Raw genomic sequence first — 14,925 nt, 5'->3', positions numbered from 1 at the left:
GCATGTTCTCAAATTAGTGGGGAAAGCCCCAGAGTCCTGACTGTGGGGTTACAAATACATCTTAGCGAGTGGGATCCCCGACTCATGAGGATGGACCCCTACTGGCGTTTCCCACTATTTTCTTTTCCTCTTTTCTTCCCTTTATTTGTTAGTATTATTTTGTACTTTGACCAGAGGCAGACAGAGAGAGAGAAAGGGAAAACTAGAAAGCAAGCCGCCGGGTCCAGAACTCAAACCACAGTCGGCCACGTGACAGTCCAGTGCCCCAATCACTACGCCACCTGCCGACCCCCTTTCTTGCTATTTTCTTCCTCTAGAATGGGATTCTCCACTCTCGCAGAGCGTGGGGCAGAGGAGATGTGCAGCGGACAGTGGGGTGCACGGAGGGCATACAGGGAGAGCGAACTGGCTGCCCCTTCTAAGCCCCGGCACTGTGCGGAGGGAAGTGCGGCCCAGAGAGGGGAGCGGCTGACCAGGGAGCCTGCTGTCTACATCAGCTTGTCCTTGGACTCCAGTCCAACCGATCACTCTCCTCACTCTCCCAGGGCAAAGCGTGCTTATGACGGGTGCTCATTGAGCTGGGCAGCCCCCTCAGAAGCCACTCCGCCCAGCTCGTCCTTACTGCCATGGGCAAAGAGAAGGCCCTAGGCCTGACTTCCTAAATGAGTGAGCTGCGACTGCAGGACAGAGCCGTGTGCCCAGAGCTGAGCACGGCGGGAGGCTGGGACGCTTGCTCACCCAGAGAGCGCCCAAGTCCCCGGGAACCATGACAGCAGGAGGATAACAGCAGGGAGGGGCCCAGGGCTTCCATGGCAGTCCCGTCCAAGTGGACAGAGGGGTGCAGCAGGATGGGGGACTAAGGGGGCCAGCAGTGGCATAGCAGTTACGTCGCTGGACTCCCACATAGTCGACCGCGGTTCAAGTCCCAGATCAGGTGGCTTCAAACTCATACCAGGCACAGGTGCGTAAGCCCAAGATCTTGGGAGGAGAATGGAGAGGAGATTACGGGCAATGATTTCTCATTTTCCCTCTCATTGTCTCTGTCTCTCCAGCAAGCACACACACACACACACACACACACACACACCGTATTTTTTTTTGCGGGACGCACGGTGGCCAGCGTTGTTGACCACACAATCCAGGCGGCCGAAGCGGCGGATGGTCTCCAAAATGAGGTTCTGGGGAGAAGAGAAAAGCCGTAAGGATGACGGGGTGGCGCCCGGCCTGAAGCCAAGTCCCCAAGGAGGCAGGGAGGGACTGACCCTCAGCGGGATGCTCAGCTGAGGGTGCAGGGGCTGCAGGGCGCGAGGGACACCCCATCACTAGGCTTGGCAGGAGGGGGGGTGTCAGAGACAAGGAGGCTCAGGCATCCCAGGGACTCAGGGGCAGAGACCCAGACAGAGGGAGAGTGAGTTGGAATGGGGGGGAGGGGCAGAAACCTCGAGAGAGAGGGACGAAAAGACCCAGAATGAGAGGAGGACAGAGACCCAGAGATATGGGGAAAGAGATCCAGAGAGACAGATAACAGAGAGATATCGATAAAATGGAAAGAACAGAAAGCCAGAAACGGGAAAGAAAACCCCTGTTACAGACAGACATCCGTGGGCCAGCCCCATGGCCTGATGGTTAAGGGAGTCCTACCCCACTTGGTCGAACTGAGTTGGAATCCTAACCCCGCATGCTTGAAAAACACTCAAGGCACATGTGCGGGTGTACCCCAAATTCTACAGGATGGAGAAAGGGAGGAACTGTGGCTGACTATGCCCCTGGGGATGCTTTCTCCCTCTGACCAGAGCGTGTGCCTATTGGCAATAGAAACACCAGAAAAGGGAGAGGGACTGCAGGGAGTCCCTCCTTGCTCAGGGAGGGCTGTGGTAACAGCCGCCATAAGGGCCTTAAAGATGCAGAAGCCCAGGACACACCCAGGAGACAAACCACCGCCCAAGGAAGGCCTGGGGGCTGAGGTGGGCGTGGGACTCTCCGCGGAGCCCTCAGGGTCCCCAGTCAGTGGGGAGGGAAAGGAAGGGGAAGGGCACCCCGGACAGCAGCGTAGAGAGCCCCCGGGCCAGGGCCAGGGCCAGGGCCAGGGAGTGGGGGCAGAACAGGCGCTCACCCTCAGGTCATCCTCCCGGGTCACATCACAGAGGACGAAGACGGCTCCAGGCAGCTCGTGCTCCAGGGCGCGGCCCCCGGACTCTGCCGGAACAGGAGACTGGGGGGCGCGCTCTGGGTCTGAGCGGGGAGGGGCAGGGGACCCAGTCCGAGGGAGGAGGGGCTGGGGTGAGGACGAGGGAGCCCCACTCACCGTCCTTGTCGCAGATTACCACCTGGGCCCCGCTCTCCACTGACAATGGAAGAGGACAGATTACTCCGCGGACCTGGGTGAAGGCCTCTGCTGGCCTCCGGCGGCCCCCTGGGGCGGGCTCTCCTTCCCTCCGCCTGCCCTCCCCTATTGACCCCAAAGTCTTATGACCCCAGGGCAAAGGGCAGACGTCTGGCCGGGCCACCCCAGTTGCCCACGGGGGCTCCGGAGCCCCGTCTGTGGGTTTCAGCCTGCAGGAGACATACTCCCAGACCCCGCCACACGAGGACACAGCTGGGGGGACCGCCTGGAGACCCGGGCTACTGCAGCCAGCCCCGCACTTCGGGGCTTTTATAAGACGAGAATCCGGACTCCGGGAGTCCTTTCTTCCCTTACCCACACGCCCTCTCCCAGATCCCTCCTCTTAGACTCTGCAGTCTCGGGCAGCCAGCCCCCTACTCACCGAAGGCACGCACGACCCCGGCTCCGATGCCGCGCCCGCCCCCGGTCACGACCACTACCTTCCCGGCATAGCGCGTTCCTGGAGCCATTCCCGCAAGTGTGTGTGTGTCACTCACTCGGGACCTCTTTCCACCTCCAAAGTCCGGTAAGGCCGTGGTGCTGAACCTTAAATAGGGGCTGGATCCTGGAGGCCCAGCCCTGGGAAGGGGGGCGTTGCCGGGAAGGGCAAGGACCTGGAGGTCTGGCCGCGGCTCCTCCTCCCCAGACCCGGGAGTGCAGCCCCAGCCCAGCCGCAGACCTAGGGGTCAGCTTCTGGATGTCCGCCCTTCTCAGACCCCATCATCCAGGCCCAAGGCGCCCTCTCTCTCGGACCTAGAAGTCCAAAGCACCTGCTCTTTCCTTTCTTGGAACCCAGGAGTCCACGACTCCAGTTCTGCCTCTCAAAGACGCCAGTCACAACCCCAAACAGACAGCAAGAAAGCTATTATCTAAAGCTCAAAGTTTTTAATCCAAATTTGGACAGTATTGGGAAAACCAAACTTTGGCGGTGGAATCGGCTCCCCTTCTAGGAAAGCGGTGGAGGCCAGACCACGCCCCCAGGCGTCCTGAGTGGTCACAGGTCTCAGGGCGGGACCTCCAGGCCACGCCCTCGCGCTCCAATTGGCTGCCGCGTTCAGGGCGTTCAGAAGCTGGACTGCAGCAGAGTGACTCGCAGAGGCCACGCCCCCTCGTCGTGGATCAGGGCGGGGGGTGCGGTCCCGGGAACCCACGTGGGCTCCCAGGGAGCCGGGCTTCCTCCACGCCCACTACCGCGGCGCGAGAACCCGGTGGAACCAGAATTAGCCACCGGAGGAGATCGCGGCGGAGAGGACACCTGGGGCGTGGGGTCCGGCGGAGGCGGCGGTGCTGGGGGGAGGGGGTCTCCCCGAGAGTCCAAATTCCCACCTAGAAAGGATGCGTGGGGCATGAGAATGGCAAACTTCGGGACTCCGGACCCTCGGGAGTCCGGTCCCCCAGCTCCCTCCTCCTTCAGACCCAGGAATCTGGACCTCTCCCTCGGGACATTGTTCTCTGAGACAGGTGTCCCGCCCTCGGGCGTCCTCCCTCTTCACTCTTATGCCCCGGATCCCCGTTCCCACTTCACTGGGACCTAAAGTTCCAAGTCCTACCCAGCTTTTTCCTCACCAAGACAAAGGCGTCTCAGCGGCCCCTCACCAGGGTCTAGGATTCTAGGCCTCCAGCCCCTTCTTCCCTCAAACCGAGGAGCCCAAGATCCCCAGGTTCTCACCTGTCATTATTCTGTGCCATTGCGACGCCTCAGTGGCCAGGGCTTGGGAGAGGCTGAGGACCCGCTCCCGGTGGCCCTCGGGTGTCGGCAAGTAAGGGCTGGCGTTCCTTGGACTATAAAAAAAGAATTAGGGGTTGGGGATTAGTTAGGTATGGGATTAGCGGGGACAGCGAGGACGGCTGTGTGGGCGAGTCCTTCTGGGAGTTGTAGTCCCTAGCACATGTTCCTGAAAGACTGGAAGCGGGCGCCGCCCACGCACAGCCCGCGTGCATTGTGGGATTTGTAGTCCACTTGTACCAGATATCCTCTACCGATGTGCAGGGAGCGTTCGATATTGACCAAGGGAGTCGAAGAACTGCCGTTCTCACTCTGGGACCTGGGTTTTCGGATTTAGGTTCAGATGCCCCAGGAAACTCAAGAGTCTAAAAATTTTGAGACTAGCAGTTCAGTACTCAGGAGACTTTAGTAAGATTACTCTTCACCCCTTTGGAAACTGATTTCCCTGCTCCCTGGACACACCCTCCAGTTCCTTACCTACTCCAGGACCCCGAGCTTCTGAGCCATTTGGGGGCTCCCGATTGTCCTAAGACAGGCTGAAAAGGAATTGGGGCATTAGAATTCCTGAACTGGGGGCCAGCAGGTGGTGTGGTGATTAAGGCGCTGGACTCCCACATGGTTGACCATGGTTCGAGTCCCAGACTAGCAAATTGCGTTCTCACTTTCCCTTTCTCTCTCTCTGAGTCAGTCTGGTCGAATTTAAAAATAATAATAAAGGGGCCAGGAATGGCAGGTGGGGAGGTGGTTGAGGGCGCTGGACTCGCACATGGCCAACCACAGTTTGAGTCCCAGATCCAGCATCTTGCTTTCTTGCTTTCTCTCTCTCCTTCTCTGGTCAAATTAAAATCAATCAATGACGTTAAATAAAGTAATTCTTTAGAATAATAATAATAAAGGGGCCAGTAGGTAGCATGGAGGTTAGGAGCGCTAGACTGGACTCCTACATGGCCAACCACGGTTTGAGTCCCGGACCTGGAAGCTTGCTTTCTCGCTCTCTCTCTGTTTCTCTCTCTCTCACTCTGTCTCTCTCTGGCCAAATTAAAGTAGAGAAAGAGAAAGAGAAAGATAAAGAGAGAAAGAAAGGAAGGAAGGAAGGAAGGAAGGAAGGAAGGAAGGAAGGAAGGAAGAAGGAAGGAAAGAAGGAAGGAAAGAAGGAAGTAAGGGAGGAAAGAAAGACGGAAGGAAGGGAGGAAAGAAAGAAAGTTAAATAAAATAACTCTGAAATAGTAATAATATAATATAATAATAAAAAATAAGGGGCCTGCAGGTGGCGTGGTGGTTAAGGTGCTGGACTCACATGGCTGACTGTGGTTCAAGTACTAGACCTGGTGGCTTATTTTTTTGCTTTCCCTTTCTCTCTCTAGTCAAATTTAAAAAATGATAATAACAAATGGAATTAAATAAGTAATTCTTTAAACACTAACAATAAATAAAATAATTATTTTTTTAAAAAAGGAGGGGGACCAGCAGGTGGCATGGTGGTTAAGACACTAGACACTCCCACATGGCTGACGACACTCCCACATGGTTGACCATGGTTCAAGTCCTGGACTTGGTGGCTTGCATTCTTACTCCTCCCCATACCATCCGTGTGTCTCTCTTTGGTCAAATTGAAAAAGGAATGAAGAAATAAATCAAGTTAAATAAGTACTAGTTTAAAAAACAAACAGAGGGACCAGCAGTTGGCGTAATGGCTATGTCGCTGAACTCCCATGTGGTCGACTGTGGTTCAAGTCTTAGACCCGGTGGCTTAAACTCACGCTGGGCACGTGTGCATGTGTGCCCAAGACCCCGAGAGGAGAATGGAGGAGAAGGAATTGCATCGTGGCCATCTCCCCTGGGGGGTGATTTCTCGCTTTCTGTCTCTCTGTCTCTCTCTGTCTGGCGAACGCAAGCGCCCTATAGCAAAAACCACTTCCAAAAAAAAAAGAAGAAGAATGTTACATAAATAGAATAATGCAGTATGTGACCTTTAAGAAACAATGTTTGGGATCAGCAGATGATGGAATTGTTACATCACTGGACTCTCACATAGTTGACTGTGGTTCGAGTTCCAGACCTGATGGCTTAAACTCATGCTGGGCACGCGTCCGTGCATGCCCAAAATCTTGAGAGAATGGAGAAGCGATTGTGGTGTGTCTATTCCCCCTGGAGGGTGATTTCTCACTTTCTGTCTCTCTGTCTCTCTGTCTGTCTGGCAAGTGCACGTGCCCTATAGCAAAAACCTCTCCAAAAAAAAAAAAGAAAAAACTCTAGGGACCAGCAGTTGGCATAACGACTATGTCGCTGGACTCCCACGTAGTCAACCACAGTTCAGTTCCCTGACCCGGTGACTTAAATGTGCATGCCCAGGATCCGAGAGGAGAATGGAGGAGAAGGGATTGTGGTATGGTCATCCCCCCTGGGGGGTGATTTCTTGCCTTCTGTCTCTCTGTCTCTCTCTGTCTTTCTGGCGAGTACACATACCCTATAGCAGAAAAAAAAAAAAAAAAAAACCTTTCCATTATAGAAAAAATGTCTAATGTGAGGGCCAGCAGGTGGCGTGGTAGCTAAGGAGCTGGAATCCCACATGGTTCAAGTCCTGGATCCAGCAACTTGCCTTATCGCTTTCCTTCTCTATCTCTGGTGAATTTAAAAATAATGACAGTAATAATACAAAAACTTAAATGAATTATTATTTTAATTAATAACAAGGTGAAATCATCTTGAACTATCTGAAACACTGGCCTTCAGATCGAGGAGTGTGCCCAACTGCAATATCATGAGTAAAATGAAATGTTCCGCTGGCTCTATTTCTTCCTCTCTTTTTTTTTTTTTTTTGCACTTGACAAAGCACCTGAGAGAAACACTGGGCTTCCAGTTGAGATCTGTGACCCCCACCCTGAGGGAGGTGTTGCTCTGGCCTCCCCTCACCCACCCCTGCCACCCACCCAGGACCAGGGGAGCCAGGAAGCTGACTTTAGCAAGCCCAGTGTGGAGGGAGGAAGGAGGCAATCCCCATTCTACAGAGAGGGAAACTGAGGCTCCCAGCACCCGCCGCCCATCCCCAACCCTGCTCCCCTCACCCTTTGCTCTGTGTCGGGCTGGCGTCTGGCCGGGGACAGCGTCCTCCCCAGGGCGAGGAGCCGGGGGGAGGCTGGGCGAGGAAGAGGCCGTCCGCATTCCTGGTTTCTGCGCATCCGCTCCAGCTGCTCCTGGGCGCTCATCCGAGGCCGGGCCACTGGGGCCTGGGAGATGAGACACAGTCTAGGCCTCCTCTTTGTCCCTTGTCCCCTGCCACTGGGCCTGCAGTTTCGCCCTCCCAGTGAGTCCACCGCAGCAGCTCAGCGGGTCTCCCTACACCCAGAGCTGAGCGTCCGTCCTGCTCCCGGCCCTCCCCGGGCCCTCGCACCTGAGGACAGAGGCCGTCCAGGCGCCGTATGGCCTGGCCGCCACCCACACCTCTGGCCTCCCTTCACCAGCTGCCCAGCAGGCATGCCCCGGACACGTCAAGCTCCTTCACGAACTAGTCAGGGCTCTGGGCTGCTCTGGACACAAAAGCCCACCCTGAGCTTCAGCAAGAAACAGAGGCAGGCCCCATGGCCTGGTGGTTATGGGAGCCAGATCCCACATGGCCGACCAATCCTGCCCCAGCAGCTTGAAAAACACGCCTGGCACGTGTGTCCTAACTCCCAGCTGGACGGAGACATGGAGGAGAAGGGACTGTGGTGTGGCCATGCCCGACTGGCTGTCTTCTCTCTGTCCCTCTCTAGACAGCACATGTGCCCTAATACCAAAACTAAAAAAGAAGAAAGAAAGAAAAAATAAGTAAATAAAAATGAAAATAGGGGCCAGCAGGTGGCATAGTGGCTAAGGTGCTGGACTCCCACATGGCCGACCACAGTTTGAGTCCCAGACCTGGCAGCTTGAAACTCACGCTAGGCATGTATGCCCACAATCCCAGGAGAAGAAGGGATTGCAGTGTGGCCATCCCTCCTAGGAGGTGATTTCTCACCTTCTATCTCTCCGTTTCTCTGTCTCTCTGGTGAGCGCATGTGCCCTATAGCAAAAATCTCTAAAAAAAAAAAATAAAAAAGAATAAATCTGCAGATGAAACTTAAAGGACCTCCTTTCCCCAAAGTCTTCAAGCCACCAGCTTTGGTGCCACAAATGCTAAGAGGTGACGGAGCCTGCGGCCTAAGCCCGAGGGTGAGGAGGTACAGCGGGAGCTTCCCCCACACTCTGGCAAGGCCTCGCTGGGGAGCACTCACTGGGGTGCAGGGGCCGCTGACAGCGGGGAACTCAGAAATTCCAGGGAGAGCGATGCTGATGGTAACAGGGACAGGGGCAAACACCCATGGCTGACAGCGTGAAACGGGCAATGAGCTCGTGGCGGACCTTTGACCACAGTGACCGAGAGTCCGACCCTTTACCCAATTAAAGGGAGACCTCTGGAATAGATCTCCCCCTTTAAAAAAATATTTGGGGACCAGCAGGTGGCGTGGTGGTTAAGGCGCTGGTCACTCCCACATGACTGACCATGGTTCGAGTCCCAAGCCTGGTGGTTTACTTTCTCACTCTCTCTCTCTCTCTCTCTGGTCAAATTAAAATAAATGAAGAAATAAACTAAATAATTCTTTTAAAAAAAAAAGAATTATTTATTGGGACCAGCAGATGGTGTAATGGTTACATCACAGGACTTCCATGAAGTCAACCGTGGTTTGAGTCCGAGACCCAGTGGCTTAAAACCCACGCCAGGGACATGTGTGTGCGTGCCCGAGATCTGAGAGGAGAACGGAGAAGAAGGGATTAGGGCATTGCCGTCCGCCCCTGGGGGGTGATTTCTTGCTTTGCTTTCCGTCTCTCTGTTTCTGTCTCTCTGGTGAGTACATACACCCTATAGCAAAAACTCTCTCTAAGAAAAAGTTCATTTTATTTATTTTATTTATTACTATCATCTCGTTATTTATTTTATTCTTTTTTTTTTTTTGAGAGGTTTTTGCTATAGGGCACATGTGCTCTCCAGACAGACAGAGAGAGACATAGAGACAGAAAGCGAGAAATCACCCTCCAGGGGGGAGGCCCATGCCGCAATCCCTTCTCCTCCATTCTCTCGGGATCTTGGGCATGCACGCACACGTACCCGGCGTAAGTTTAAGCCACAGGGTCCGGACTCGAACCGCAGTCGGCTACATGGGAGTCCAGCAACACAGCCATTACGCCAACTGCTGGTCCTGAACATTCATCATCCTATGGGAGAAGCGCTGAGATGTTGCTGGAGGGGTGTGTGATACTCGGCCCGCCATCACATTGCTGGTCTGGAACCCGCAGCACTGTGCATGCTGAATTAGGGCTGGGAACTCGGGCTTTGGGGCAGTTTGAAGACGGAGCAGTGGAAATGCAACTGCACTCACATGGGATGGTCCCGGGTTTGTGACCCAGGACCCCGTGTCACAGCAAGCACAGCCACACTGCTGGCGTTTCCGGGTTGGCTGGGACTGTGGGAGGTTCACGGAGGACGAGGTTTTTGGGAGCCCTTCTGTGTGGGCGCACGTGCGTGTGTGTGTGTGTTTAAATGTTTTTATTCATATAAATACATATATATATAGTCGTCAGGAAAGTCATGATATATTTTTCTGTGTTTTTCTACTCAAAAATGCATCATGATTTTCCCAGTGACACACCAATACGTGTGTGCAGATATGTGTTAATCAGAGAGAGAAGCACCCCTCCATGCGCTTGGTCACCCATGGTCCTTTTCTGTCCACTCCATGCTGTCAGCATTTCCAAGCTGCCAGGGCCTGGATTCAAATGACGCTGTTCACAGGGGCTCCAGCTCCTCATGCGCTGCGTGAAACCACTGCGCTACCGGGCCACTCCCGCTTCTCTCTCATGGAAGAAATGAATGAACGAACTTTTTTAAAAAGAAAAGAAAAAAAGGGCCGGCAGGTGGCGTGGTGGTTGGGGGCACTGGATTGCCGCATGGCCGACCACAGTTCAAGCCCCAGACGCGGTGGCTTACTCTCTCACTTTCTCTCTCTTTCTCTCTGTTCCTCTGTGGTCTAGTTTAAATAAATAAGCAAGTAAGTAAAGTTAAATAAAATAATTCTTAAAAAAAAAAAAAGAAACAAAATCACTGTTTAAAAAAAATGGGACCAGGACCAGCAGTTGGCGTAATGGCTATGTCGTTGGACTCCCATGTAGTCGACTGCGGTTCAAGTCCCGGACCCGGTGGCTTAAAACTCACGCCGGGCACGTGTGCGTGCGTGCCCAAGATCCTGAGAGGAGAATGGAGAAGGGATTGCGGCGTGACCATCCCCTCTGGGGGGTGATTTCTCGCTTTCTGTCTCTCTGTTTCTCTCTCTTTCTGGCAAGCGCATGTGCCCTATAGCAAAAACCTTTCAAAAACAAAACAAAAAAACAGGACCAGCAGATAGCAAAATGGTTACCATTGCTGGACTCCCAAGTAGTCAACCACGGTTCAAGTCCTGGACCCAATGGCTTAAAACTCACACAGGCTCGTGTGCATGTGTGCCCTAAATCCTAAGAGTGAAGGGACAGTGGGACCAGCAGGTGGCATGGTGGTTACGGCGCTGGACACTCCCACATGGCTGACCACGGTTCAAGTCCTGGACCTGGCAGCTTGCTTTCTCACTTTCTTTCTCCCGCTCTGTTTCTCTCCAGTCAAATTAAAATAAATGAATGAATAAATAAAATAACTTTTTTTAAAAAATGAAGAAAAAATTGGAGTTAAAATGTATTTTTAAAAAAGAGTGAAGGGACTGTGGCATGGGCATACCTCTGGGAGAGTGGTGATTTCTCACTTTCTGTCTCTCTGTCTCTGTCTCTCCGGCGAGCGCACATGCCCTATACCAAAAATCTTTCTCAAAAAATCCCCCACTTGTGGGCCGGCAGGTGGCATGGTGCTTAGGGCGCTAGACTTCTAAGTGGCTGACTGCAGTTCAAGTCCAGGACCTGGTGGCTTGCTTTCTCACTTTCCTTCTCTCTCTTTCTCTGTCCCTCCCTGGCCAAATTTTAAAATAAGTAAAGTTAAATAAAACAATTCTTAAAAAAAGAAAAAGAAAAAACATACTTTGAAGACAGTACATTTAGAATCTGGCTCCCTCTCGGGCTCCACCTCTAACCTGGCACAAACAGCTGTACTCGCCCTCCCAGACCGCGTCAGGCGGCGCTTCAGGCGGGTCTCCACTGACCACCAGAGGGCGCCAGGTTCCCCCTTCAGGCCGCTCCCCTCTCTGCTCAGAGCCCTCCTGGCTCGCGGTCCACTCAACGTCAAAGCAAAGCTGGGACTGCGGGCCTCGAGCCCCAGCACCATCTGCTTCCATCCCCCTCTGCCTGCCTCTCCAACACCGCACCCCTCACTCCAGCCACACTGGCTTTCTAGCTCCTCCAACACGCCAGGATTCCTCCTGCCTCAGACGCTTGGCCGCCTGTTCCCCACCCTGTAACACTCTTCCACCAGGTACCCCACGGCGCACCCTCGCCCGCTCCGTGTCTCTGCGCAGGCACCGCCTCTCCGCGAAGCCTCCTTAGGCCGAGCCATTTACAACTGCGACCCTCCCCGACCAGCATCCAGCCCGCCAGCCCTGCCGTGTCTTCCGCAGTAAAACCACCGGGAAGTTCAGGTGTTGGCTACCGCCCCTGCCACCCAGGCTGCGGCGTTAGGGGAGGGGCTTCCCGGGCCTCCTAGGTGTGTCCTCAGCTCTGAGACCCTCCCACCAGGAAACCCAGTGGCCGCTGCCCACCCGGCTGCTGAGCATTTGAATTAGGAAAGTGGGAGTACACCGCAAGCTTTATGCATTTTAATTTAAAGTAGCCCCGTGTGGTGGACCAGCAGATGGAGTCATGCTTACATCACTGGACTTCCACACGGTCGACCACGGTTCGAGTCCTAGGTCCAGAAACCTGACACTCAACGCTGGGCATGTATGCGTGCATGCCCACAATTCCAGGAGGAGAATGGAGGAGAAATTGCAACTGCAGCAGGGCCATCCCTCAGGGAGGTGATTTCTTGCGTTCTCTCTGTCTCTGGCGAGCACATGCATCCTATACCAAAAATCTCTAGCCACATGTGGAACTGGTTGCTTTATTGGACAGCAAGGAGGATATTCCATACGTATTTACTAAAAGAATTGAGGGGCCAGCAGGTGGTGTGGTGGGTAAGGGGCTGGACTCCCACAGGGTCAACCACAGTTCCAGACCCAGCCCTGGAGGCTGCGTTCTCACTCTCCCTCTCTCCCTGTCTCTGTCTCTCTTTGTTCAAGTAATAATAACAATAGTGGCCGGCAGGTGGTGTGGTGGTTGAGGTGCTGGACTCCCACATGGCTGACCATGGTTCAAGTCCCGGACCTGGCAGCTTGCTTTCTCACTCTCCCTTTCTCTCTGCCTGTCTCTCTCTGGTCAAAATTGAAGAATAATGATAATAAATATAATTTAAAAATAAATCTTTTTAAAAATAATAACAATAAATGACATTAAATAATTTTTGGAAAAAATAAGGAATTGATAAATGAACGGGCAAAGGACTCACAGGGACTAACTGTAACCTTTTACAGTTAGTTGCTTTTTAGATGGAGGAGAAGGGATTGCGGCGTGACCATCCCCCCTGGGGGGTGATTTCACGCTTTCTGTCTCTCTGTCTCTCTCTGTCTGTCTGGCGAACGCACGCGCCCTATAGCGAAAACCTCTCCAAAAAAGAAAAGAAAGAAAAGAAAAGAAATGGGGGCACAGAGAGGTTTAGCAGCTAACCCACAGTCACACGGTTCGGTGGCGCAGAGTTCAAACTCAGTCCTGGCTTCTCGGTTGTGCTCTGTCTGCTCTGGGTGTCAGAGCTCCCTTCTCCCAGCGGTTCCCAGGAATGCAGGTCAGGGTGGTCAGGGCAGAAGGTTACAAGAGAGGCCTAAAGGGGCTGTGAGTGACCTACCTTGGTTCCTACCTGCGGGGAGGAGGGACGGCGACTATCAGGGCTGGAAGCCCGGGAGATCCTCGGTGACCCAAGGCCTGGATGAACCAAACAGGACGTGGTGAGGACAGAGAACACCAAGAAAGTCCCCCCCCCCAAGCTGGTACACTCACCTGAGGGAGGGCTGGAGAGGTCTCTGTCGCCCCCGGGTGGCCGCCCCCAGTCAGCTTCGGGGGATCGAGGGGAGCTCAGCTCCAAGGACTCGGGCAAGCTCTGGAGGGGTCGGAATGGGAGTCGTTATTATTATCATAATTATTATTAAAGCTTATTGACTTATCGATTCCATGACTGAGAGGGACAGAGAGACACAGCACCTGACAGGGTCTTTTTTTAGCTAGAGGGGTTGCGCCTGCCAGAGAGAGACCAAGACAGAGACCGGGAGAGGAGGAGGCGTGCCACATGGGGCATGGCCACGCGGCCCTCTCTCCCCCACCCTCCTCTCGGGACCCTGGGCACTCGCACTGCTCGGGTTCAAGACAGACTGCGGAGTCGAGGTCCACCGTGTGGGGTCCGGCTGCTCATCCACCCCAAGCTGGCCCCAGTGTGCTGGTTTTGGGGGTTTTTTAAAGAATGATTTTATTTAACTTTATCCATTTATTTATTTTAATTTGACCAGAGAGGGACAGAGTGAGAGAGAGGGAGGAAAAATGAGAAAGTAAGCCATCAGATCTGGGATTTGAACCACGGTACGCCATGTGGGGGAGTCCAGCACTCTTAACCACCACACCACCTGCCAGTTCCATCCCACAGGGGTCTTAAAGGAGATTCCCCTGCAGCTCCAGCTAGCCCATGGGTGACCACAGGGCTGCGTGTTTGGGAGGTCTCCAGAGGCTGATCCAGAACCTTTGCGCGGGGGCCAGCCGCCCAGAGGCTAAGTTTTACGGCGGCCACCAACCAGCCCTGTCCTTATTACCACTACCCAAGCACCTAGCAGTGGAGACATAGCAGGGCAAAACGAAAACAGGACGGGGCCAGTAGCCAGCATGGGGGTTAAGGTACTGAATCCCACATAGCTGGACCCACAGGCCGAGTCCCAGACCTGGTGGCTTGAAGAAAATCACACTGGCACTTATGCATGCACACCCAAAATCCCGAGAGGAGACTGGAGTAGCAAGGATTGTGATGTGACCCTCCCCCCTTTCACATTCCCTTTCTCTCTTTCTCTCTCTCTCTGTCTCTGTCTGGTGAGCACGTGTGCCCCTTAGCAAAACTAAAAAAAAAAGGACCAGCAGATGGTGTAATGGTTATTTGGTTGCGTTGCCGGGTGCCCACATGGTCAGCCACCGTTCAGGCCCCTGGTGTGAGCTTCTAGCTGCCAAGGCACATGTGCACGCATGGCCAAAATCCCAAGAGGAAAAGGGAGAAGGGAGAAGGGATTGCGGTGCAGCCATCCCCCTGCGGGAGTGATTCCTTGCTATTGCTGTCTCTCTGGTCAGGCCCTATAGCAAAAATCTCTCTTTAAAAAAAAGTGGTGGGAACCGCAGATGGCATAATGGCTGTGTCGCTGGACTCCATGTAGCCGGCTGCGGTCTGAGTTCCAGATCCAGAGGCTTAAACTCACGCCGGGTGTGTGTGTGTGCATGCCCAAGATCTGGTGAGGACAGGAGAAGGGATTGCGGCGTGGCCATTCCCCTGGGGGGTGATGTCTTGCTTTCTGTCTCTGTCGCTCTCTTTCTTTCTGGCGAGTGCATGTGCCCTATAGTAAAAAACTCTCAAAAAAAAAAAGTGGAGGCTAGCAGGTGGCGTGGTGGTTAAGGGCACTGGACTTCCACATGGCCGACCGTGGTTCAAGTCCTGGACTTAGTAGCTTACTTTCTCACCTGCTCTTACTTTCTTTTTTCTTTTTTTTTTTTT

At 53.7% G+C, this 14,925-nt stretch overlaps 2 protein-coding genes across 2 annotated transcripts in view; both read right to left on the bottom strand.

The window, feature by feature from the left end:
* The window catches only part of HSD17B14 (hydroxysteroid 17-beta dehydrogenase 14), a gene marked incomplete at its 3' end in the record, with an annotated part of 20,273 nt that extends 17,127 nt beyond the window's left edge, over positions 1–3,146 (bottom strand). Inside the window, 4 exon segments of the mRNA XM_006160182.3 lie at positions 1,112–1,178; positions 2,114–2,196; positions 2,306–2,344; positions 2,766–3,146. Of these exon segments, the coding sequence (XP_006160244.2) occupies positions 1,112–1,178; positions 2,114–2,196; positions 2,306–2,344; positions 2,766–2,853 (277 nt within the window).
* A 100-nt stretch (positions 3,147–3,246) lies between these two features.
* PLEKHA4 (pleckstrin homology domain containing A4) overlaps positions 3,247–14,925 on the bottom strand; it is a 33,008-nt gene continuing 21,329 nt past the window's right edge. Inside the window, exons 15-20 of the mRNA XM_006160183.3 lie at positions 13,185–13,284; positions 13,033–13,109; positions 7,175–7,336; positions 4,587–4,645; positions 4,053–4,165; positions 3,247–3,709 (exon numbers count right to left, since the gene is read on the bottom strand). Of these exons, the coding sequence (XP_006160245.1) occupies positions 3,447–3,709; positions 4,053–4,165; positions 4,587–4,645; positions 7,175–7,336; positions 13,033–13,109; positions 13,185–13,284 (774 nt within the window). The 3' untranslated portion in view covers positions 3,247–3,446. The remainder of the gene's footprint in view (positions 3,710–4,052; positions 4,166–4,586; positions 4,646–7,174; positions 7,337–13,032; positions 13,110–13,184; positions 13,285–14,925) is intronic.

This window comes from Tupaia chinensis, unplaced genomic scaffold (assembly GCF_000334495.1).
Source record: "Tupaia chinensis unplaced genomic scaffold, TupChi_1.0 Scaffold000673_1, whole genome shotgun sequence".
NCBI classification, from domain to species: Eukaryota; Metazoa; Chordata; class Mammalia; order Scandentia; family Tupaiidae; genus Tupaia; species Tupaia belangeri.
This window is presented reverse-complemented; position numbering and strand designations above follow the sequence as displayed.